Here is a 25646-nt window from a genome sequence, read left to right as displayed (position 1 = left end):
TTTCTACGGCCTAATTGCCTGTGCTAAACATCTGGCCATGAATGAATTGTAGAGATTGCACATCAGTTGAAGAGAAAATCCGTTTCTTATTGTGGATCCATTAATATCATTGCCTTAGGCTTAAAATGCTTACTAATAGTCCTATTTAAAAGAAAACAGGAGAAAGCCCATTTTTACACACTTCAGCTATAAGGTACCTACATACAAGACCAATTGAGTAACCTCCATCCTCATCATAATGTTCTTTTCGACAAATGTCATAAAAGTAATACAAAAATGATACAAGTATACATTTAAAATGAATATTGGATAAAACAATATCATTCAAGTATGAGAGCTAATGCATCGCAGCAGATGAGAAGATAATGAGCAAAATAATGGGCAACCAGGTTAAACTAGTATCAAAAAACACTTTGCTAAAAGCAAGGGTTCGGTATTCAAGACCAATGTTAATGTTATTGACATTTCTAAAGCGCGAACTGCTACCCGAAGGTGTCCTGGCGCTACATTAAGTCCTACCTGGGTCCTAAGCGAGAAAGGGGTGATAAACCAGAACCTGAGCCTAGCCAGTAAAGCGCCAAGTCTTCAAAGCCTTTCTAAAGGCTAGCAGGCTTGGCAAGGCTCTAAGATGCATTGGGAGGCCATTCTATGTCTTGGCAGCCCCCCCCCCCCAGTTGGCTTTTTTTGCAAAAGGTACCGCCACCAGATTAGCATCTGAAGAGCGTCAACATCTAGTTGGTGTGTACCATTGGAATTGCATTTTGAGATAGTTGGGCCCAGTTCTATAAAGTGCCTTGTGTACTGTGCACAGAGCCTTAAACTGCACCCGTTTTCGCTCTGGCAACCAGTGGAGCCTTCTGATCTCTGATGAGATGGAGGCATGTTTGGGAGTGCCAGTCAGCAATGTGGCTGCTGCATTCTGAAGGAGTTGCAATTTGTTCATTAGTCCTTCCTGGATGTTGACATATAAACTGTTGCAGTAATCCAGTCTGGACATCACTAGAGCCGTGATGACTGACTGATGACTCTTTGGGCAGGATTGGCAAGATTTTCTTACAGGCTTTTAGAATGTAGGAGGTGGAAGAGACCACTGCATTCACCTGATCCTTGAGGCAAAGTTTATTTTCTATCCAGACTCTCAATTTTTTTGCTTTTTAGACAGGAGTGGGAAGGGGACCTAGTGTGTCTGGCCACCATTCCGGGGTCCAGAAGTTGACATCATTACTGAATAAAACCACCTCCGTCTTACTAGAATTCAGGTTGAGACAGTTTTGGGCCATCCAGTTACCCACTGCTGTCATGCAATCATGAAATCTGGATGCTGTTCCCTGCAATTATCCTGGCCTTAGTGACACTACAATTTGGGTGTCGTCTGCATATCCAATCACATGATCTAGAAAAACATACAACAAACTACAATCCCCCCATAATTTGGAAGGATCTCAAAGAGCTACAAGAAGGGGCTCGTATCAATTGAGTACTTGTACGGGCCAAAGTATTATCAAAGCTTTTCTATAGCAGCCAAAGCCACACAATTGATGGACGGAATGCAGAACAAATCAAAACATTCACCCGCAGTAAAGAGATCGGTGTTAAATCCATCATTCTTTTGCTCACCATGCTACCCCAGTTTAGACCTGGCCATATACAAATCAGTCTTGACCCTGTGCCTCATGGAAACAGTCCAGCCCGAACTGCCAAGCCATGTCCGCCCTGGACCGGAAACAAGCATCCTAGGACCGGTTTCGGGGTTTCACCCCTCATCAGCCACGATAGCTTGATTCCAGTGGCATAGTGAGCCCAGGACCCATGTCTGGGCATACCTGGCGCACTTAGGGCGAGAAAGCAAAATACACACAATTGATGGACGGAATGCAGAACAAATCAAAACATTCACCCCCAGTCAAGAGATCTGGGGTAAATCCATCACTATCCAGTATTGATATCTTTCATAGATTCACATGCTTGTATCTTCCCCGTCATCATGGTGGGAGTCTCACGGTAAATGAATAACCATAGCAGTAAAAGAAAAACTGCATAGAAAACCCATAGGGAAGTATAGTGTTTGGTAACCTATCATCATTATTATGTGGTCAAAAACTCAGCCAATCAGCGGCCAGCCCTGACCTCACACTCCCCAGCAGAGCTGCCATGCCTCAGATTTCCAACCGCCATTGTGTGAGAAGGAGTCTCCCTGAGCCATGCTCAGTTTGTTCCTTGGTGAGCTTTTGAACTTTCTATCTACAGTCCTTTCATCTGGATTGGAGGTACTGTTTTTCATCTATTGTCTAAATATGTCTGAAGGCTCTAAGAGGCTTTTCAGGCCGTGCAGATCTTGTGGAAAGGCCAGATTATATTTTGAAGACCCCCACAAAGATTGTTTGTACTGTCTTCATCCAAAACATGTGCCTAAGGAGTGCAAGCACTGCAGAACTTTCTCTGCCAAGACTTTGAAAGACAGAGAAGCACGCTTGCTGTTGTGGCTTCAGAAATAGAAGGCCACCTCAGAGACTGACTCGGAGGATGATTCCAAGGCACAATCTTCTAAAAAAACGGAAGTCAACTACTTCTGAGGAGAAAGTGGATGCTAAAAAGCAGAAAATTACAGACAAGGAGGTGTCTTCATCTTCTCTGTCTCATACACCTCTAAAGGAGTCTTCAGAGACGAGAGTGGTGTCTTCATCCCCGTCGACAAAGGCTGGAGCGTCTCCGGTGCTTGCTTCTGTGAAAACGTCGACGTCAACGGCGTCGACGGCAGCTACAAAGACAACGCCGTTGAAGAAAGGTTCGTCGACGGGAAGATCGTCGACGACGACCATTCGGATTTCTTCGTCGACGACGGGAGCACCGTCGACTACGACCTTTAAGTCACCAATGGCAAGATCAATGATCTTTATCAGGAGTTTTCCACCGTCGACGGGCCCGTCGACGGACAAGAACACCATGGAATTTACTGCAAATATCTCCGCTTCCTCCCTCAAATCTGCTGGATATGCAAGAATCGGAAGATGAAGAGTCGTATGGAGTGGCCTATAGCCCCTCACAGCTAAAAATTAAGAGCCAGGACACAGACGAAGAAGAGTGCCAAGAAGGGCTGGGGGATTTTTCTTTTAAAGACCGTCCGGTATCCGGCTCCAAAAGGTATGAGTCTTTCCAACAGTCATACGAGTATGAGGAGGAAGAGGCGCATCCTAGTGTGAGGGAAGAGTCAATTTCTATGCCTGTTTCTCTAGTGACTGATTTACGACACCTGATCAATGACTATTATTGTCGTTTTCCAGAGGCTAACGCCCCTGCCACAAGTACCTCGGGCGATTCTCAACCTGCAGCTCAAGCTTCGGTGGTTCAACCTCAGCCTTCGGTGCAAAAAATACGCACTCCTCCAATAATTACAATTGGAGATGATTTCGCAGAGTCTGATGGAGAAGACCAGCCTGAAGAAGGGGGGAACTTCTTCATGAGGATTCAATGGGCGACAAATGGGATCAAAATATCTTGCCTACTACACCGTCTGTCACTGGCAAATTCTCCACCGGAGGACATTGGAGGATTTCCCAACATTATGGAAAGGGCCTCCAAGAGGTTCAATCTTCCACTGCCAGTACAGGAAACAGAATATTTCCTGTATTGCTTCAAAGAATCATCTAGGAAGTCTATTAGATCAATTCCAATAATCAGTCCTATCTGGGACAAGGGTTTAAATAAAGATCATGAAAAATCCAGCCTCTGTTGCAGCCTCGGTGCCCAGAATAGATAAGAAATATCGAGCCCCAGAGTCTTCTCCAGCATGCCTAATTGGAGACTTGAGGGGCACTGTTAAAGGGTGGTATTGAGGGAATCCATGGCAGAGGTGGCCATCAGGGGGTAATAAACATTAATGCACAGGGCACCACCAGTGCAAAGGCCGGCCCTGCCCTTGAGGCCAGTCTGCCTCACCAACAGTTAGCTCCATTGGCCTTGTTTCAGAAGTTGTAGCTGCAACTCACCAGGGATTGGCAATGCAGAATTTGCGCGCACACCAAACTAAATTCGCAAACTTCAGTCTCTCTGCTTCATTCACAAGCACTTTTAACATGTGCTGCCTGCTTTGGGGCCACTGAAATTAAATAAGCAGCAAAGGAGGATAAAATTATGCCGCAGTGTTGACTAAATTATGCATTAAAAAAAAAAGGCTGCAGCGTAATGCAGTATATTTTCTGATATTTTATTATTTTGACATGTGTACACATGCTAATAGTCTTTGGTAAGATTTTGCCTTATTAGTACCAGTGTAACATACAAATGCAGCAGTGAGAAAGGTGATCAGTCAACCTTTGCAATAAGCCATCCACTCACAGGAAAACAATTCACATTTTTTATTAACTTTTGATACGTTTGAGCTATAAACAATATATTAGTTTAAATGGTCAGATCATGCAACACATTTCGCATTAGGAGGCAAATATGGAAGAGCCATAATTATATAGAAAGCATTTGCAAACTAGGATATTTTGCCATTCATGTTTGAACTGCTGTTGTGGAAAAAGGGAGAAGTTCTGAAGACAAACTCCATGGCTCAGCGACAAATGGCTTGTGCTTCCACAATTTATCGTATTTGGAACATTCTGTGATTAGAAGCATATCCCACTTTGTGAATGTGTTTTAATGTCAATAACTCATTATAACCTTATATAATCATGTGTATCCATTGGTTGATTAAACTAGGCAGTGAAATGCCAAACAAATACTAAAAATTGGAATGTTTGCGCATTCTGGCCACACCTCTGGCTCCGCCCACTGAGCCAATCCTTGGGTTATTCCTGCCCTCTAATTCTCCGCCCACAGTTCCCCTACTTTTTTCCCCCACTTTGACCACTGCCTAGATATAGCTATCTTTTTACTTTTGAATATCTCGGGAACTACTGAACGGATTTACACCATTTAAGCAAAAGGCACGAGTCTGAACTGAGGACTACCTCATTGCCAAATTTGGTATAATTCCGTTCAGCACTTCGGGCTGTAGCTGCGTCAACAGGTCCTATGGGAAAATGCATGGGGAAAACGCGTTTTGGGACACTCCTTTTTTTATATACACACATATTCATCCTATGGTGATAAAGAAAAGGAGTATGGTTTAATACGTAAGAATGAAGGAGGGAAAACATTAATTACAGCTAATTCAGATTCATGAGCTTTTTGCATACCCACTGAGTATTTTCTTCAAATTGTAGTGAATACAAGATCGAGGAAGTGTGTTCCTTAAGCGTATCTGATTTACAATAAAAAAAAAAAAAACTGTGCCTGGCTTAGGTGGCGTGTGCTTCATAGTTTTTTGCAAATACTGTTACTCAACACGCTTGGTACTTTTATTTATTTTTTTAATCAACATTTGAAAGTTATTGAAGCTATTTTCCTGATTCCACACCGATACCTGTAGCAGATGCAGCCCACTGAGCTGTCTAACATTAATTGTAAAGCTGTGCTCTTTGCTGTGTGTTTTTTGTTTGTAAAATTTGTTAGCTAAATTTTGTAAGTTAACATGATCTGCGAGTTTTGACACCCAACTGTTTTGTGTTTTTGAATACAAGTTTATCACCACAGTACTATTATGTTCCATAAATGTTCACTGCCATGATATAAGCCTTTTGAAAGCCAGTGGTGCTTAGTAGGGGAACTGTGTGTGTGTCTCAGTCCTTGGACAGTAAGGATGCTGAATTTTGACTGAGCCTTGTCTAGGCATCTTCTCTCAATTAGCATGCTTCTGGTGATGTGACGCGTGTGTGCGTGTGTGTGTGTGTGTGCGCGCGCGTGCACGCTGTGTTTGGGAGCTGTGTGTGTGTTTGGGAGCTGTGTGAGGGTCTATCTATATTTCTCTTTCAAAGGCAAATCATGAAAAAATAAGTCCCTGTACCTCAGACGTGAGTCCCTTGCTCACTTTGCCACTGGATTCAAGCAAGCCTGGCTGAAGACGGCTGAAATGCCAGAAACCGGTCCTAGGAAGCTTGTTTCCGGTCCAGGGAAGGCATGGCTTGGCAGTTCGGGCTTGACTGTTCCCATGAGGCACAGGGTCAGACTGATTTGCATATGGCCATGTCTGAACTGGGGTGGCAGAGTGGGCTAAAGAACGGTGATGGATCAAACCCAGATCTGTTGACTGGGTTTGATTGATTCTGATGCTCCGTCCATTACCACCCCCTTTTGTACCGCCCTGTACCACAAATAAGCGCCACTATATAGATGGGCAAAAAGAACTACCAGAGTCTTAATACATTTACTTCTTTTCATAGATGATTCCAGTCTTTTGTCAAGTTTTCATTCTGCCAGTGATTCTTTCAAAGAGTCAACAGCACCACTTTTAGACCACGGATCGCTTCCTTTCCTAGAAGAAGGAAAAACAGGTAAGTAAAAACATTCTAATAATATTAATGAAAACATATTAATCTATTTTTATTTACATAGTGCACTAACACCTCCCAGTTATCTCTAGCCACAGCCCTAAAGATCTTCTTGTCCAGGGCCTCTGGAGGTTCCAGTAGTCTTCTAATTTAATGGATGAGTCTTGACAGCCTTTCTAAAGGATCATTATTTCTGTACTAGCTTGAAGTTGCAAGGGAACTCGTAGATAAGTTTGAGCGAGTCTGATAATTTGTGTTTGCAGAAACCTCAAATACAAGGAGTCTGAAAAAATTGCAAGCAGTAACGGCTTCATGTGGTTGAAGTGGGAATAAGGGAAGAATTTTCTTAAATGGACTTAACAGGGGAAAATAAGTGCTCACCACTTTAGCGATACAGTGGTCAAAGGCCAGATTGTCATTAATGGTCATCCCCAGAGATTTGGCTTTGGCCTTTGAGGCAGTAGGATTACTACTGATGCTGCCATGTGCAGTGATTCAACCAGCATTTGTCTTACTGACATTGAGCCTTAAAGTGTGCCTCATCCATTGTTGGACTGCTCCGAAGCAGCCATGGAGATTACAAGGTGATTGATTTTAACGAACCACACCCTGCGTGCCATTAATTTAAGAATAGGGACAATAGCCATAGGAACAAACCATGCCCATCAGTAACTGCACAAACAAATTAAATTGTGTGTGTGTATGTTTGGTTGTAAAATCTGAATGGTAGTTAATTTCTTAGCTACCTTGTATGGGAAAGACCTGCCACCATCATGATTTTTGTGATTTTTTTTTTTTTTTTTATTGTTTTTTTTTTTTATATATCTTGGGAGGCTGGAGAAAAACAGCTGAAGATTGTGATATTCAGGGAATACATTGAAAAAAGTTGTTGAATTAGAACAGCCACAACCCTACAGAACTTTAAAATGTATACAAAGAATGGAAAACACCCATGCTGCTTACAAAGAAGGCAAGAACATAGGAGGGAATTCTGAGCCACGCCGCAGATAATCTAGACACTGGGAGCTTCAAAGTTGGAAAGTTTAAAATCAACTAGATCTAAACCAGTGCAGCACTGTCTTCTGCTGTCCTATTCAGCAAATCCTCATGGCCTACTGTGTCCAATGCAGTGGAAAGGTCCAAATATATTACTCCGGCTGCATCGTTTTCATCGACTAGTTTGGATGTGTCTACCATGGTGACTAATGCGATCTGTGCCCCTCTAGCTGGAAGGAAGCCTTTCCACCAGTCATCCGGCATGTTGCTGTCCTCCATGAAAACCTACCACAAGAATGAGTACAGTGGCAACAACGAGAGAGTGAGGATATCACTAGTCTCGCTAAATAGTTGCCTAGCCATTGAAGGAAACAGACTGTAAACCAAAAGACTTTCTTTTTGGACATCTGCTATGTTTACTTCTAGTGGTTGGTAAATCCCCGCTTGATCAAGGGCCTGGTGGCCCACGGAACTAGGGGTAAATCCTCAGCCGGTGGAGTCTGTCAGAAACCTGAGGATCATGCTGGATACGGAGTTTTCCTTTAAGCATCAGATTAGCAAAATCACGGGCAAATGCTTTGGAATACTTAAAACACTCCGTAAAATTCTCGAATTACTCCCCATCAGTGCTAGAAAAACACTCATTCATGCCTTAGTCACGCCTCATTTGGACTATGGAAATGCTCTCCTTCTGGGCCTTAGCAAAAAAGGTATTCACCAACTTCAGTGCGTACAAAATGCTGCTGCACGTATGGTGTTAAACCTCCCACGTAGAGCATCAGGCAATTAGGCACTTTATGAACTCCATTGGCTCCCTATCGAGGAGCAAATCAGGTTCAAGGCTCTCTGTTTTGCTCATCGCATTGCCCACGGTAAAGGCCCTGGCTACTTGCGTAACCTTCTCACTCCCCATCGTCCCATCCGCAACCTCAGATCTGCTGGAGCTATGTTGTTCCAACTTCCCCGCGTTCGCAAGACCAAGATTGGAGGTGCTTCCTTTAGGTTCCTAGCTAGCAAACACTGGAACAGGCTTCCTCTTGATCTTCGCATGGAGCCCTCTGAAGCAAGATTCCGATTAAAATTGAAAACTCACCTATTTCCGCGTAAATACTAACCTTTTTTGTTTTGGGATCCTGGCGTGCCCCGGACTTTGGTCTTTTAGGGGAGAAGCGGCACTTGTCAGCACGGGGACACACTATGCTAGTGTAACCATGCGCTCTAGAAATGGTTTTATTATTATTATTATTATTATTATTATTATTATTATTTACGAAGAAAGTCTTCCTTTATGGAAGAGGTAGCCTCACACACATAATAGTGTCATACTTCATCATCGGTGTCCTCTCCCCACCCTGGTAGGTGAATACCAAGGCTGACTCGACCTCTTCTAAGACTTAAATGGTAGGAGGGAGTTCTTGAATAAGACTAACTGGATAAAGACGGGATCCCGATCTTATTAAAAAATACCTTGGTTTTGCCAAGTTATTACCTTTATTAAAAGGTACACCAGGTATCTCTAAAAATAATTATGTACGGGTATAGTGAGGCTAGTGGCTCAAACCTGTTCTTCATCCACTAACATCTTTCTGCATGATGATAGTAGCCAAAACGATCTGGGGCATTCTTCAGGGCCATTCTTCAGGGCCAAGGATCCCTATTTGAAGTGAATATGACTTCGAACAGTCTCTGACTTGAGAAAAAGAAATTATAAGTAGTGAAGGTGTGGACTGCCTAATAACCCTGGTGATTCATACCTTATTATTCAGTAGACTCCTAGAACGAAAAATAGAATGACAAAGCAATTACTTCATTGCTAACCGATTACATGAAAATGAAACACAGCATATATAAGCTCTATAGACACATGCAAGTGCAATATCACACCACACCACAACAAACAAAGATGTTAAAGTAAGTAGCATGGCAGTCCTCATGAGTATGCATGCAACAATTCAGGTGTGTTCATTTTAATTATTTTTTACAACTTGAAAACCATATTTAAGAAAAAACATTACTATTCCTTACTCTAGACTTCAGGGGATACCGGCTAACTGGTCTTGAAGGGGGTGGTGTCCTTTGTAGTCACACTCTTGCTCTATTTGGTAAAAAATGTTTAGTAGTGTAGAAATATAAATATACTTATGTTCGTGAATTTAATCGGGATGAGAGGAACAGAAAAGCACCTATTTAAAATGTAATTAACGTTGTTTGACCTGACAGTACCAAAAACGTGGTGCTTGACTTTTTGTTTTTACAAAACCTGAATTATGCCTTGAAGTTTATTAGTGCAAATGGGTAACCTTCTCACAGTTGAAAGTAGGCTTTGGGAGAGCAAGAGCCGAATTGGTGAAAATGGTTAATTGCTTTTTCCCTTAGCCGTATTGTATAACCTTGTGAAGTTCAATGGTGATTTTTTTTTTAATTCTTTGATACCTCCTCTGGTGGGAGGCAAGCTGCTGCCCGCGGCCCGTAGGTATGGATGCTACTGCGGCGTACATCATCAAAAACACATAGGACCTGTTGAAACTTCATGATCTACAATGGTATGCAGGAGGGTTCACAGTGTGGCCCTATACTCCCGTGATTCCCTGACATTGTTTACTTTTATATCGGTAACCATCGTAAGATGTATCAAGTGAACAGTGTTTCTTTTTCCTGGCTTGGTGTCGTAAAAACGTACATCTCATCTAGAAGACATTCATGCATCTGTTAATTTCCACTGTGGGATTAGCGTTTTTGTGATGTTACTGTGTCCACAACTCCCCACACACGTGCCGCTTTTAAAAAAAAATCTTGCTTCTCTGAGATATGTTGGGTGACAGCTCCTTGTTTGTATCGAGTTGCCGAAACAAGTCGCTCATAGAGTTGTGTGTTCTAGCCAATTATAGTTTCCTTCATGGAGCTGAAGGTATACAGTTGCGGCCCGCCCAACAGCAAGCAAGCGCACACCCTCCCCCCCCCCCTTTCCCTCACTTACTCAAAAGGTACACCACGTGTGGTTACCTATGTGTATCCTGGTCTGGACCAATGGTACGCAGGTCTTGGGTTGCGGAGGTCTGTTTGAACAGTGTGCTTCCACTCATGCTTGTTGGTCACCGGAACGCGTGGTCGGGAGACTAGAAGATGACTCTCCCTCTAGGTTGATGGGAAATATAGTATCTCCCATGGGCGCAACACTTCTGGAAGTCAGTGCTCGTACTACAGCATGGTTGTTTATGGGCGATGTAGTTCTTTATTATACAAGATGAAATATTTGTCAGAGACTTTCCCATAGTTTGAGAGAATCAGTGAGTTTAGGGCAAAAGATCGATCTTAATCATTTTTCAAATAAAGATATTTACTGAAGATGGCCACTAGTGATGATATCAACATATTCAGCGGGCCATATAAAAATTAGGTAGGGATGCCTGCCCGTGATTGAAGTGATGTGTTACTATGGGGGTATTATTGTGCTCTGTAGTGGACGAAGTGATAATGCTTCAAAGCAGGACAGTGTTTTACTTCTGCTATGCTACATTTGTGACAATGGGACAAAACAAACGTGGGGTGTAGGGTATATGCAGAATCCAAGTAGGAGTTAAATAAACAAGGACTTTTGTAGGGGATTGTATGAAAAACGGGTGGATGAATATTGATATAATTTCGGTTCTGAGGCATCCCCATGGTATCTCATTAAGTTCCTGTAGATCTGTGCGTAACCTGTACATCCAACCATGCTTAAAAATAAGTAGTGGTAACGTCCTGTCTAAGCGTGTTTTGTCTGAGTTTCTCTGGCACATTCCATATATTCCTCATTCTGTCCTTTTTTCAATGTAGTACTGTCTTAGCTTTGTGGCGTCCCTGTGACACCGAATGGTACTTCTGTCTTCTGTTATGCGGATACGTACTTTTCTGGTCGTCATCCCAATGTACAGGAGATGACCGGGGCACTTTATAACATTGACTACATTGCTGGTATTGCAATTGGTTAAATTTTACATTCTCCAAGATGTCTCCAAACCCACATCTAGTTATTTGACTCTTTTTGTCATATTGCATACCCTGCACTTGCTGCATGGCGAGTGTCTGACCGGAGATGGTAGGTTCCAAAGTGCAGACTGTTTCTCTTGGTGTTTGCTTTTTCTGCATGAGCAGATCTTTTATGCTTGTCGCTCTCAAGAGTAAATTGGTTTTTCAAAATTTAAACCACCCAAGATTAAGATGTTCCAATTCTTGTTGATCCCTTTCTGAAAGTTATTGGACATCGTACTGTAGGTAGTGACGCAAATGAACCTATCCCTGCCTAGATTTTGATATGTTGAGTTGGTCCCCATTGTTGTTCATGGCTCTTTTTTCCGCTTTTCTTTTTTTCTTCCTACATGAGTTTCAAAGGCACATAGGGGTAGGCTGTCCCACCTGCAAACATTTGCATAAATCATGCACTAGCATGGATGCTGCAGGCGCAGAGTGCTGATCTGTAGCAGAATTACGAGTTTGTCTGAGGTCAGGGATAGCATGGATGCTGTTAGGGCCAAGTAAAGTCTCAATAATGGAGCTGTATGGATCTCCGTTCTGAGATGGCATGGATGCTGCTGGCGCAAATAGTGCTTGGTAGCGGAGAAGTGTGTGGGTCTCAGTTCTAGGATAGAATAGATGCTGCTGTTGCAAAGTGATGCTCAGAAGCAGAACTCTAGACTGGTCTGTGTTCTGCAACAGCATGTATGCTGCTGCCAAAGAATGCTACCTATGGCAGAGTTACATGTGAGTGTGAAGCCAAGAACTGCATGATGGCTGTGTAGAGTGTGCCCTGTTGCAGAGCGGTGTGGGTCTGTGCACCTTGATTGCATGGAGGCTGTTGGTGCAGAGTTTTCAGATCTCAAATTAGTATTTCTTTCCTCTTTGAGAGTAGAGTCTCTGTATTTATGCCTGTAATCCATCTCTTTTTCTCCTTATCATAAAGGACTTTCAAAGCAGCTGTTCCTGCTAGATATACCAGAACACATAAGACCGAGACAGTCTTGCTTGTCAGACGGTGGTCTGCCTAGTCTTCTGGCATTCTGCTTCTCTGATGGACGTATGCTGGTACGTTCAAGGCGATACTTTAATTTTGGATAGGATAGGACAAGCCATCTTGTGCTTTCTGTCCTCTTTCACGCTGTATGATATCGCTTCTAATGCACTGTGATCATGACGGTATACCCTTTAACGCTAAAAGCTGTTAACTATACCTCTGATCACTACAATCCCTTTATGCTACCCTTCCCTGAACCTTAAAATCTGATTTCCTACCCCTTAATGCTACCCTTAAAAAAAAAAAAAAAAACTACACCGTATGCTACCACTTCCTTGAATCCTTATAAACCCTATTTCTTAAACCTACCCTTCCTTGAACTCCCCCCTTCCCTACCTCGCTGTAGCATGGGGATGCCCATTACCCCTGCCCCTTGTACAGAAGGCAAAATTATTGTAATTCCTATTTCACTCAGGTTTTATTTTCAGTAGATTATTTTTGACACAACTTTTTTCAGTCTTTTCAATTTTCGTTTTTACATCACAGTATTTTTGCTGTAAATTCTAGTTTCTGTACTCCAATTATTTGGTAGGGAATAAAACATTGAACTAGTTTATCTTGGTCATTTTGTCAAACACTGCCAGGAGTTTTTGTGAAATGCAAATGATTGGGTTCTGCTCTCTGGGTGGGAGTTCTAAATTGTCTAAGCTTGGGGCCTTGGGCATCCAGTAACCCGCCGCTAGCTTTTGGTCGATCAGGTGGTGCTGTTGGATAAAGCGCAGGTCAACAAATCGAGGTCACTGCGGGGCTTACCAGGTCATGAATATATGCGGCTCCCTTGTTCCAGGAAGCCTGCAGAATATCCTGATCCTGAGTAGAGCCATAGTTTTGGACCCTTATTTTGTTCCCTGAGCTTTCTAGAGCGTTCCTTAAAGATTGTTGCAGTCTTCAAGATGTCCCGTTACTAATCTACTCAGCTCGACTCAGTGCTTGATTTGCAGTGGAGCAAGAAGTTTACTGAGCTACAAAAGTTGTATGCTCGTACCCTTAAACTACTGCAATAATTGTAACAAGAACAACACATCTTTATCAAAGCTAACCCTCAAGTTTTTGATTTTCTTTGCAGTGTTTGTATGGCCTGAGGTGTCTGAAAGATCACACTGCACTGAATTCCTTAATTATGCTTTAATGAAGTGTCGGATAATATGTACGATCAACCCTGGCAAGAACCAGAAGGTGACTGCCAGTACAATATTCCAGTTCCTAAATATTCTACATTCTACTTGCTATGTCGGAACCCATCAGGGTTGCTAAGCTACATGTAACATACTAAATCAATTACCTAATACATTTATATGCAACAGTTTGCAGGCCATACAAATGTTTTTGGAGCCTGTGCTACCCTGTACCAAGATCAGTTTTTGCCTAATTTGGGCAATGTTTTCTTTTATCAAATAGGATGTGTGGCCAAGACATTCAGTGGCATTTGTTTGGTTGCATGTTCTCTAGATGCATATGGATTTGAGTTTCAAGATGATTTGTTCAATGTAGTCTTGCAGTTTGCGTGTCATTCTGTTACATTTTTTTGTGTGGGTAGTTTGGGGATCAACCTTTAGGTGAAGATGTCTTTTGGGTTTGCTGTTTTGTTTCTTCTTTCAAGTGAGTTGTAAAAATCTCATGTTTTAGATGACTTGGGAGTGTTCCTTTGGACAGACAACCATTTCATACCTTTGAGATGTCTGCTTCTAGTATCGGGTAAAATTGTTTTATTGCTGTACTAGCTGGCGACACAATGAAGCATATAAAAAAGAGATAGATGGAATGCTCATGAAGTATCTTGTGTACAAAATAACGATAGCTTGGGTTGCAGCTTTGAAGAATTACCAGTGGCTGAGATTAATTCAAGAATTCCAACCGTCACTTTTTGTATATTTCAGCGTGTCACCGTAAGCGGGCCGGGTATGGCCAGACATGAGTCCTGTGCACACTGTGCCCCTGGAGATGGCTGATGAGCCCTAATAAGGTTGTAATCGGTCCTGCGTTGCTTGTTTTTTAGTTCAGTGAGGACTTGGCCTTGCAGTGCAAGCTGGACTGTTCCTATAGGAGCAGGGTCAAGACTGATATCCATATGGCTGAGTCCAAACTGAGGTGACAGGGTGTGCAAAATAACTATGGATTATGATGCGGTCTGAGTATTTACCAGTGGCTGAGACTAATTCAAGCATTCCGTCCACCAATTTTGTATACCTCTATTATCGAGAACACCCATAAAGTAGTCCTGAGTCCGCTGGAAATGGTGTGAGAGAAGCCTCTTTAAGGGTCCAGTTAAGGGCGTAGACCTGATGTAATATCCAGTGGTGGTACTTCTCTTTATTCAAGTCAAAGATAGCTTTATTCGATAAGGAGTATCTTAAAAGCAATAACATTCATACAATCAATAAAAATACGTGTTATCAGATAAGCACCAATTAAAAGAAAATATGCAATCCATAAAAGCAATAATTTCATATTTCTAGAAGATAATGGAGGCAAACTATTACAAATAAAAACTTAGTACAACAATACAATTAATTCGATTCCGGCTTATGAGCATAATGGTATAAAGTGACAGTGCAATAAAAAGAATAAACAGACCAAATGGCCATAGGATAGTAAAAATATAAAAGCATGATAATTCATTAGTGTCACACGTAAGGATTTAATCCGTACTATCCAAGCGCGGCCAAGGTTCTTGGCCACGCCACAGGCAAAGAGGGTCCTTGCGTCCGACTTCAGGATGTGCCCAGTGGGTGCCCAGTTGGCTACAGATTGGTTTGAGCCATCTTGTTCTAGCCTTCTTATAAGCGGGACAAGCAAACATAAGATGGGCCACACTTTCATTTGGTGCCTTCCAGCAGGGGCAGTCCGCTGATGTCTGATGTGGGGCGCTCCACTTTGCAGTTAATTCTCGTACCGGGAGTGAGCCTATCCTAAACTGAATATAAAGTGCCCGGTCTCGCGGCATCTGGATAAAATCTAAATAAGGTTCTAAAAATATACGCTGCTTGTGGAGATAAAATTCTTCTGTGAGCCTTCCTAATCTCAAACTACTAAACTCTTGGGCATCTACGAAAGCCCAATATCGCTTTTTGAGCTCAGCCTTGCTAGGTGGGATTTGAGTATCCCACAACTCCTTGAGGCCAAGCGCAAAAAGTTTTATATTTTTTTTTTTTTTTTTTAGATTAAGCAACCAGCTAATTCTTTGGTTGCCATCTAGGGCCATCAATTCTGTGAGTGCGGAGGCGTAACTGGCAAGCTCGGGGGTCCGTCGCAAGTGCCGCAGCCTGACTATGTCTTTAAAAGAGCGCCTACCCATATCGCTCATCAGAGGTTTTATTGGTATCTTACTGGGGAGCATCACTAGATCTCTTAAATATTTGTGTCCAGATCTTTTTATTCCCTCTGTTGTCGAAACCCCATAATTCGGGGCCGAACCAACTGCTTTGGCTACATAGATCTTAAGAGCGGGAGCCACAGGTCTGCTCTGCGAGGAGTAATGTTCTCTAGCTAACGCTCCTTTTGCACGTTTGTGGCTCAGGAGCATTTTATCGATGTGATGCCGCCAATGCATTTTCTCAGTGAGCCGGATACCTAGATAATCGAACTTTGTGATTCTAGGTGGGTTCCATCTAAAGTAAAATTACCTCTATATGGCCTATAGGGGTTAAACACCATCAGCTTGGTTTTGGACATGTTAACAATCAGCCCCCTAGACTCACAGAAAAGTCGGAATCTATCTAGAAGCTTTTGGAGCCCAGCCGGAGTCTTAGACATGAGGAGAGTGTCATCCGCAAGAGCAGAGTAGGAATCCTGTCTCCTGTCAGGGAAGGGGCATCAGATGGAAATTCTTGGAGAAAGCTAACCACCCCGTTCATGTATAAGGAGAACAGGGTGGGCGCCATAACACAACCCTGGCGTACTCCTCTGTTTACAGGGATCCTATCTGTCTTCTGGTCTTGGGTCCCCCACCTCACTTGGGCATAATTGCCCTCGTGAAGACGAATCAACAGATTCAGAACCATTGGTGGGATCCCCATATCATCTAGTAGGTGCCACATCTGCTCACGGGGCACTAGGTCAAAGGCAGTCTTTATATCGATAAAAGCCAAATAAAGACTACCCTTGCCTATTAGAACGACCTTCCAGTAAATTAAAAGCAATCTAAAAGCTTGCACCACCGTCCATGTACAGGCTCTAAAACCCGCTTGATACTGGGAGAGGATATTCTTCTCATCCACCCAGTGGTGAATTCTCTGAAGCAGCACCCTGCCAACTTCTTTCTGCATAGCATCAATCAAACTGATTGGGTGGTAGTTGGCAAGGTCATCCCTTGCGCCTTTTTTTAAAAATAGGTACCACCTCTGCATCTTTCTATGAATCAGGTACTGCACTACCCTTTGCAATAGAATTGATTAAAAGCGTGATATAGTTTGCCCAATTAGGAGGGTCTGCAAGAAAAAGATCTCCAAGGAGGCCATCTGGACTCGAGGCTTTTGCTGGAACTATTTTCTTTAAGGCCGCCTCTATTTCTGTAGTAAAAAGCTCAGTAACATTCAAAAAGTGACAAGTAGTTAAGTGGTCAGCCGACCCGACTTTGCTAGTTGGGTTAGACCCAGAATAAAGTTTCCTAAAATGATTAAACCAGTCCTGATTAGTAATATGATCAGGGATTAAATCAGGATCTTTGTTGCTTGACCACCTAACCATATTCCAAAAAAGATTGGGATCCCTGGCTAAACTAGCATCCTTTAGGTTTTGCCAGTGTGTCTCATCCCACTCAAGCTTTGCGTGGATAACAGCAGTTTTGCAATCCTTTCTAGCTTCTCTTATCAAGGAGCAATTTCTGCTTTTTATTGCTAAAATTAAGGCCTTTTTCTTCTGTCTACAGTCCCCGTTAAACCAGGTCCGGCGATTTTTACGACATACGCCTGGTTTTCCAGCATGGTTCTCTGTAATGAAAAAAGACCCCAACTGGGCTTTCACTCTTTCATATAATTCTGGGATCTTTGACAAATCATCCGTTTCGTTGAAGGCCTCCCGCAGTTTAAATGTGTTTTCACTGAGAGTGTGCCTAAGCTTGACCATTTGGGATTCTAGTGCAGCAATTCTTGGCCATTTAAGGTACCTTCTACAATTTGAAGGGACCAACTCTTTTGTCCTCAAATGGGATCTTGTGCCCTGAATTGGGGGAAAAGAGAGCCCAGGGGGTTTCCATAATCACACATTGGTGTTCAGTGATTTTACAGCCCATATCGATCTTGGCCCAAACCATAAGACCTCCAGAGGGCCACCCCTCCCCGTTGAAACGGCAGAAATAAAAAAAAATATGTAACCAGACTTATATAGTGGGGCTAGGCTCCATGTTTCTTGGAATATACAGCTGTGATGTTCCTCCATCAAATCATCCCAATCAGGTAGAGACATTTTGTTTTGGAGACCTGCCACTTTCCAAGAAAGGATTTTAAACTGGGAAGTTGGAATTCCATTACACGGAGGGGTTTGTTGGGCCAAGGTGGGTGGAACAGAAGACGGACAGAGGTATTCACATTTGCTGCAGCCATGAACTTATGCGCCACAATCAGGATGGCTACTAAGTCTTATTAGGTATTACCCAGAAATTGTTCAGGGACGGTACATAATTGGTTAATACTAGGGGCGCTTGGGATGTTGTGGTTAGGGTGGGTTCTAATTCCTGCCGGGGCTGTGAGTCATGACATAGTCAATCAACCGCCTCAAGTGAGGTCCCTCTAAATATGGGCAATGGTATCACATTATCATGAGCCTTTGCAGCAGCGATTGTTGGAAAGCGACTAATCTGGATGGATGAAGAGTCCGGGGGCAGGATCTATACTCTAATGCCAAAAGGTTTTCCGCCAGGTCACGGCTGATCAAGGTAAGTTTGATGCAGTCCATAGATTTACTGTTGGGCGTGCATCTCCTTGCCCTAATTATATCCTCCCTAATCAGCGAGCGGCAAACCCTAACACGACGTAACCGATGTATGGATTTATTTTTCAAGGATTCGTCATTCTCGTGTCTACAACTAGAGGCAATTTTAGGGACATTAACCAAGGAGACCGTCTGTGCCTTCATAGAAGAGCCTATTATGGTTTGCTGTAACTTGAGAATAAAGTTGCTTTTGCTGAGTGTTACAGGGATGAACTTCAAGGGTGCCTGTCTGTTTGAGTCAAAGCCATAGTGGCTCGTCGAGATGGAACAACAGGAGTATATGACTGGCCACTACTTGTAAAATCGCCTATTTTAGGTGACTGTTGTAAATTATGTAATAAGGGAACTGCTGGGGTATGAAGTGTGCTATTAAGAACTAGCATTTTGACTGTACCCACAAGCTCCTTAATCATCACTTTCAATGACATAATTCATTCCTTGAGTGAATTACCAGTCTGAAGAAGACTCTGAGGTAGAACAAGTGGAAGCTATTTCATTTGGGCTCTTCTCGCAGGTTGGAATGGGCTGTAGGGGTTGCACTTCCACACAGGAGTCAGGCTCCCCAGCCAATACTGCAAATCGATTTGTGCAGATAATTAAAGGCTCAAGGTGGCCTACAGCATTATGAGCGGGAAGTAAGTGCAATTGAGGGGGGGTGTCGGTCAGCGGGTGTGGCTCAGGGCCCAATAGTGTAGTCTCGCAACCGCTCCCTGTACCTTTATGTAAAAGTTTTTGGAACATTGGGGGGACGATAGTTTGGCGCTGGGTCATAGAGGCCTTATGTGCGGGGTTAACCTAATCAGAGGTGGCTGGTAATTCAACTCCTAAAAGCCCTTCGCATTCCGTAATAAGATTATCGATTCTATTCACAACACACTTGTTGGTAACAGTTGCACTCTTTGCTGCTTTCCTTGCCTTTTTTCCTTGCCTGCCCCGCAAGCAGGGCCGATTGCAAACACCCCCCCCCCCCCTGGCCCCTCCCCCCGTACTCTCCATGGTTTTCCTTTTGCCCATTCCTACCTTAAAAATAACTACTTTAGGTCAACAAGACGTTTCACAGCAAATTCACAGTTGAGATATTTATGCCAACAAGGAGGAAAACAAGGGGTTTAGAACATCAATCCCCCAATACGGAGTATAGTCCGTTTTAAAACATCCAAGGAGAAGTGAATAACAAGCAAAATAAAAATGGATTGCACAACCGTGACTCAACACAGTACCTTAAAAATGTCTTCAGAGGGTCTTTATGAAAAAAGTGTCCCAAAAGTAAGACGAAAGAGGACTGGCCCCGCCCTGTCTCTTTCTGGCGATGACTGGCAAGGACGGGCCCGCCCTTGGCCCGCGCGCATCCCGCACTGCGGGAGGCTAGCGGCGATTATAACGTGCCTCCAGGCGCACTACACATCGTCGGGGGGGAGCGACAAAGCAAGGGTTTCTGGGTAGTGTAGTTTGGAGAGGCCGTTTCCCTCACGGGAGGTAAGTGCAAGAAACTGCAGCGTTGGCCGTGCCTTCACGGTGGTGATGTGATAGCGTTTTCCCACCTTGCTGCTACTGCCCCAGGAAAGATCTGCCGGCTCGTGCGTCTCTTTATACCAATATTTGACATTACAGGACTCCTGGACAGAAAATCTTACCAATGTCCCCCAACGGCAAGGAAACCTCTGCCAGTGTGTCGGTCATTAGTTATGGGTGTCGTATATTGAGACCCTGAATACTGCCATGGCATGGTAGAACTTTCACTATGTTTTCTTAGCCCCCCAATAGAGCTCCCACAACGCTTGCAGAAACCACTTAAAGGGAAAAATGGACCGCCATTGATGCAGGAATCTCTACATTTGGCTGCCTGACAAGCCATGCAGGTGCCACTTGGTCTTAAATTCTGTGTGACCTCAACTAAAATCATTAACTCCATTAAAGTTCTCAGATATTCAGACAGGCGTTTAGTGAAGCTCAATAAATAATCCAATGCTTTAAGGTGCGCTACAAACCCCAAGACAGTGTTTTGCAGCTCTAAACATATTAATAGGCCTATCCGAGAAGTGTGTGTCTGGGAGAAACACTGGCACGTCGAAACAAAAGATTTGTTGCTTTATTGCTCGACGGTGATAATTTGCAAGATTTCCAATGTCTTTGCTCTTTTGACTAATGCGTTGGTTGGTGGCTAATTTGAAAGGTGAGAGCTTATGTCGTAGCACAGGTAGTCAAAGGGGCTACATGTCTAATCATAGGGAAGGCAACTGAACTACTGGTGGCCACTACTTGCCACCTCTTACAGTGAACAGCAAATAGGTTGGCCAATTGACTGTGCCCTATTACAGAATTAATAAATAACTTTTTATGCACCATGTCATAGCTTAATGTTGACATTTTTACACTGTAAATAATGGTTGGTACTTTTACCTAATGTAATAGTACTCCATATAATGACCTCCGGGGGTAGGAAGATTGACTGTATTGCTGGGTTAGAACTTGAGATCACTGCATATAACTGGCGAACATCAATTTATTAGATTGTAAATACATGGATATCAGAAAACAGTTTTCAGTCTGCCTATTGAATGACTCTCTGACATCTGTCTTGCCTAACACTTATCATTGTATGTTAAGTTAATTATATCAACATTCACCATAAATTATTGATTCTTGCTAACTGAAGAAAGAAGTAAACTTGGATTCACAGCCGATCGAAGAGTAGTGGTTTTACCCATCTCTGATGAAGAGCTAGATTTTTTAAAATATTCTCTGACCAAAATCTGATTTTGCCTAAGTGCCTGTCTGAAGGTCCTCAAAGCATGTGAGGCTTGTGCCAACAAAGATCTGAAACCATTTCTTGTCTTGGAAATTCTGTTGATCAGACAGGAAGGAAGGAGCAAGTCTTACCCACGGGTTTATCCACGATGCACAGAGTTTCAAATTGAATCCATCTTTGACTGGGCAGCTAGTGGTGCTAAGTCAGTGAAAGAGCTGTGATTCCTATTAAATCTGTACCAACCTACTGGATATGAGACCTGAACCCACACCTCACTGGATCTGTGACATGAGGAGATTCAAAGAAGGCATAATTTGTCTAGATCGCCAGGACCCAGGAAGACTTTAATGAGTTGTGGAGCCACGTCTCTTTTTAGTGCCTAGGGAACAGTCCCAGATCACAACATGCCATAGATGATAATATAGAAAGTCCGCAATATCCAAGAATGCGGGCTTCCAGCTTTGTCTTGGGCAAAGGTCTTCAGGAATGTCCCGTGTCTGGTTCATCAGATTAAAGGAGATGATATCCTCTAACGAAACAGTGGGGGCCATTACGAAAAAGGGGCTGGTGAGTCTTTGCATCTCGTTAATATAAGAAATTTTCTAGCAAAGTTGAAAGACAAATATTAGACTGATTGAGTACCCCTACTGGCCTTGTTGTACCTCTAATGCTGCAACCTAAGACACAACGCGGAAGATAATGCACTGTATGCTGTATTGTTGATGTTTTGTTCTTATTGCAAAACGTAAATAAAGATTTAAAAAAATAAAATGAAAGACAAAAGTTGAAACCACATTTTGCGGCTATTGGGACAGTCTTGTTTGAAGTGATAAGTGTGTGTATGGGAAGAACTATAAATGTTAGCTAGAGCAGATAGAAAGGCAGCTCCCTGGAGGATGGGCACACAGTTAATAACATTACAGCACGGTGCTCATTTAAACTTTTCTTTTCTATTTTGTTGTTGTTTACAGCACATCGATCCAACACAGGAAGTATGAATGAGAATGAAGTCCATACAGGCTCACCGAAGAAACGCCAGAAAGTTTGCAGGAGTAGGAGAAGCCGCATCTCCACAGAGAGTGAGAAGAGATTTATTAAGATACTGTGTTTTTTAAATCACTAGTGATCACGTACAGGAGTGAGGTCCTTTCACTGTGCTATCTGCACGAAGAGCTTTGCTCTAAAGGCGCATCTGCCACAGCACCAAAGAATGCACATGGCAGACAGTTGTTTAGTACGAGAAGAGCTTTATTCAAGGACGAGAGCGCTTCTAAATAAACAAAGGGCTCATACAAGGATGAGGCAGCCTCAATTTAAGGAGTGTAAAAAGCTTTACTCAAAAGTTAATTCTACTAACGCATCAAAGAATCTGCACAGAAGTAAGGCTTTTCCACTTCACTGACAGTAGGAAGAGCTTTGTTGAAGAGTGGTTTTGTGAATCACCAAAGAATGAGAGCGTTTAATTCGGTGGCATAGCTGGGTTGCCATTAGCCCCAGTGCAAGCAAAGTAATTGGGCCCCCTCACTAGGGTGGCATCTCAGTCTGTCAGCTGCCCCTGACACTCCTCAATCTCCTTCAACATAGTCTGCATCCGTCGTATCAAAATGCACGACCAATCGGATGCACACGGTATTGTATTTCCACTTTCTGCAAGACAAAGTCACAACCCTGTAAACCATTACCAAAGCCAATAGGTTTGGCACTTGTAAAGTGTATACACGCAACAGTTATGCGCATGTCTGTACACACAATGCAGCTCTCACATCGGCACTCCCCTCACGCTGCTCTCACATAAGGATATGCTTTCCTCTGTACTGACACAAGCACAGCTTCCAACCTGTAGACCACTGACCCTGCATTCACAAATGAATATTAGTCTTACATTCACACAGACACACCCCTCACAATGCACTTACAAAACATGGTAGCTATCTTACACTCACACAAGCTCACACACAGGTGGACCGCTCACTAAAACTGAGCAAGAGTTGAGACCGATGGGGGCATAGGAGGCGCTGTTTGAGTATGTGGCACACCAGTCCATTAGTATATTTCAAAGCTTTTGTGGTGAGCTACATTGAAGCCTAAATGTTCCCACTATCTCTGAATCTCACTTTGGGGGGAAACATTTGTTTTCTGAGATTCTGGCTGATTTCCTTTGGTCTCAGAAGGAGAACTCTTCCTACTTCTGGTTTTAATAAGTAGGAAGTGTGCTGTAGTGACTCTTAGAAGTGGTTTTAAGTTTACCTTTGCATTTATTTTACGTAAAATGAAACCCTCGGATAACTAATTTATCCCATTCCAGCACTCTGTCCTCCGTAATTTTTTTTTACTAGCCAGCATTGCCTGCCTTCAGCCCATCAGGGTGAACACAGTGATTACTGTGACTTTGTCTTCCCAAACCACGCTGTAGCACGGGTATAACTTTGATCTCTGCTGGTGGTAGGCAGCCTGGACTGAATGGCGCACACTGCATTTACAAAAGTGAGCATGCACACTGCTCAGCTATTTATTTCTTGGAGTGAGGCAATCTTAGTGCTCCACGGGTGCTTCAATGTATTCTGCTACTCGGAGTCTGACTCCTGCATCCGAAGTAATGGAACAGAGCTAACCACAAGCTCCCAGTGCTGTAAGAGCTCCTGTGGCCCTACTAGGCGCTCCCTCTTTGATCATGGGGCTTTTGTAGTTGGGCCCCTCCTGCCTCTGGGCCTCAGTGCATTGCATTGGCTGCACCACTGATAGCTATGCCGGTGATTTAACTTTACAGAATGTGAGAAAAGTTTTTCTGAATAGAGGAATCTTCTGGCACCTCAAATAATTCACACAGGTGGGAACCGCTGTCGCATATTACTGTCTGTGAGAAGAGCTGCACCGGAAAGAATGTTCTTCACACTCACCAAAGAATCCATAGAGGTGCTTTCACTACACTAAGTATGAGAAGAGTTTCATTTAAGAGTGATCTTGTAAATCATCGGAGAACACCTTAATGAGGGAGGCAGTTTCACAATAGACAATATGAGAAAAGCTTTACTTAAAAAATAAATCTTCAAAGATACTTATGATCCGCACACGGGTGAAGCCTTTTTAATGTTCTATTTGTAAGGAGAGCTATACTCCAAAGAATATTCTTTTAAATCTGCAAAGAATCAACAAAGGGAAAGAGCATTATTTAACAGGTAAACCTCCCAGAGCATTGTAGAATCCACACAGGTGTGAGGTCATGTCACTGTGTTGAGTGTGAAAATCACCAAAGAATCTATACAAAGGTGGTTTTCTCGGATGTCTAGGATTATCCGTCACCAAAGCTTACATACTGCCGCCAGGGAACAGTACATCCTTTGCAGAACACTTCAATGAAATCCCCTCAAGACCCACTCCTCAACTAACATTTTCGTTGATCAGTGACAAACTATTTTAGCAAAAAACAAAGATTTGTGCCATACACAAACATTGATGGTCATCCTCATTTCCAACCTCCATAAAAGACCAGACCTGATAATGCCTCCTAGACCTTATCACATAAACTGAAAGAAATTGACTGGATTGGTCAGCTTTCTCTATCCTTCAACCGCATCTTTCTAGAGTTCCAGAAAATGGTCACTCTAAGTTGAGAACCGAGCACAGAGGAGTGCTGAAAAATACACCTTGGAAACATCTCACAAGAACTTTGCCACATATCTACATACACAGCATACCCACTCACTAAAGAGCTAACCTAACCATCTACTGCAACGGTTCCATCCCAAGCATCATAAACCGCATTGCCTGTTTGACAAGACATATACCCTGTGGTACACCAGTGTACTGCACAAAGGCAAAGGACAAATAACTAGATCTCAACTTGGACAGGCAAAATAGGAGAAGCATTGCCAGCCCTGAAGAAACAAAGACCGACACCTAACACTGCCCGCAATTGTAAAGCACTTTAAAAAAAAAAAAAAAAGAGTAACAGAGGGAAATCCTTGCAGATTTCTATCCCTAACTATAAACGTCTGCACCAATCGCAGACAACAACCCAAAATACCCAACTCATCTAACAATACTGGAAAGTTGTTCTCAGTGAAAATGTAAGGACTCACACAGTGGGCTCATAAACATCTGTCAAACATTTCTGTCCAACTTACCAATGAGAACCATCACAAAGTTGACAGCATCCCGGCAGCTAAACCACCAGATACTCCAAATAAAGATTTCCATCAAGTCCTCAACATATGCCGACTTACCCTACTGAAATCTTCTAATTCTAAAGTTGTTGTATGAATTGTAAATTCCTCGGTGTAGGAAGGCACATTCTCCTCATCTCTAAAGTCTGAACAAATCGCCCCAGTTGATTTTTACACCAGTACCTTCAGGACCTAAAACGAATCACCAAACGTCCCTTCATAGCAAAAATCAAGTTCTGACCTGTGTTTTAAACGGCTCGCTCAATGGCCATTCAGTCCACCCACAGACCCAAACACCGCACTGGACCTGTTACAAGTTCTTACTATTCTCTGAACCCTGCAGGGTTTCCTGTTATCCAGGACAAGGGTAGGAGGCAACATGTTAC

General features: G+C 43.0%; 1 protein-coding gene across 2 annotated transcripts in view; it reads left to right on the top strand.

Moving 5' to 3' along the window:
* The window catches only part of LOC146800044 (uncharacterized), a 426311-nt gene that overhangs the window by 209510 nt on the left and 191155 nt on the right, over positions 1-25646 (top strand). For both annotated transcript variants that reach the window (XM_085620951.1, XM_085620952.1), the window contains exons 11-12: positions 6267-6377; positions 22069-22176. In XM_085620951.1, coding sequence (XP_085477077.1) covers positions 6267-6377; positions 22069-22176 — 219 coding nt within the window. The remainder of the gene's footprint in view (positions 1-6266; positions 6378-22068; positions 22177-25646) is intronic.

The sequence above is a fragment of the Triturus cristatus genome, chromosome 8 (genome assembly GCF_964204655.1).
Source record: "Triturus cristatus chromosome 8, aTriCri1.1, whole genome shotgun sequence".
Classification (NCBI taxonomy): domain Eukaryota; kingdom Metazoa; phylum Chordata; class Amphibia; order Caudata; family Salamandridae; genus Triturus; species Triturus cristatus.
The sequence above is the reverse complement of the archived record's forward strand: the minus strand, read 5'-3'. Positions and strand labels throughout refer to the sequence as shown.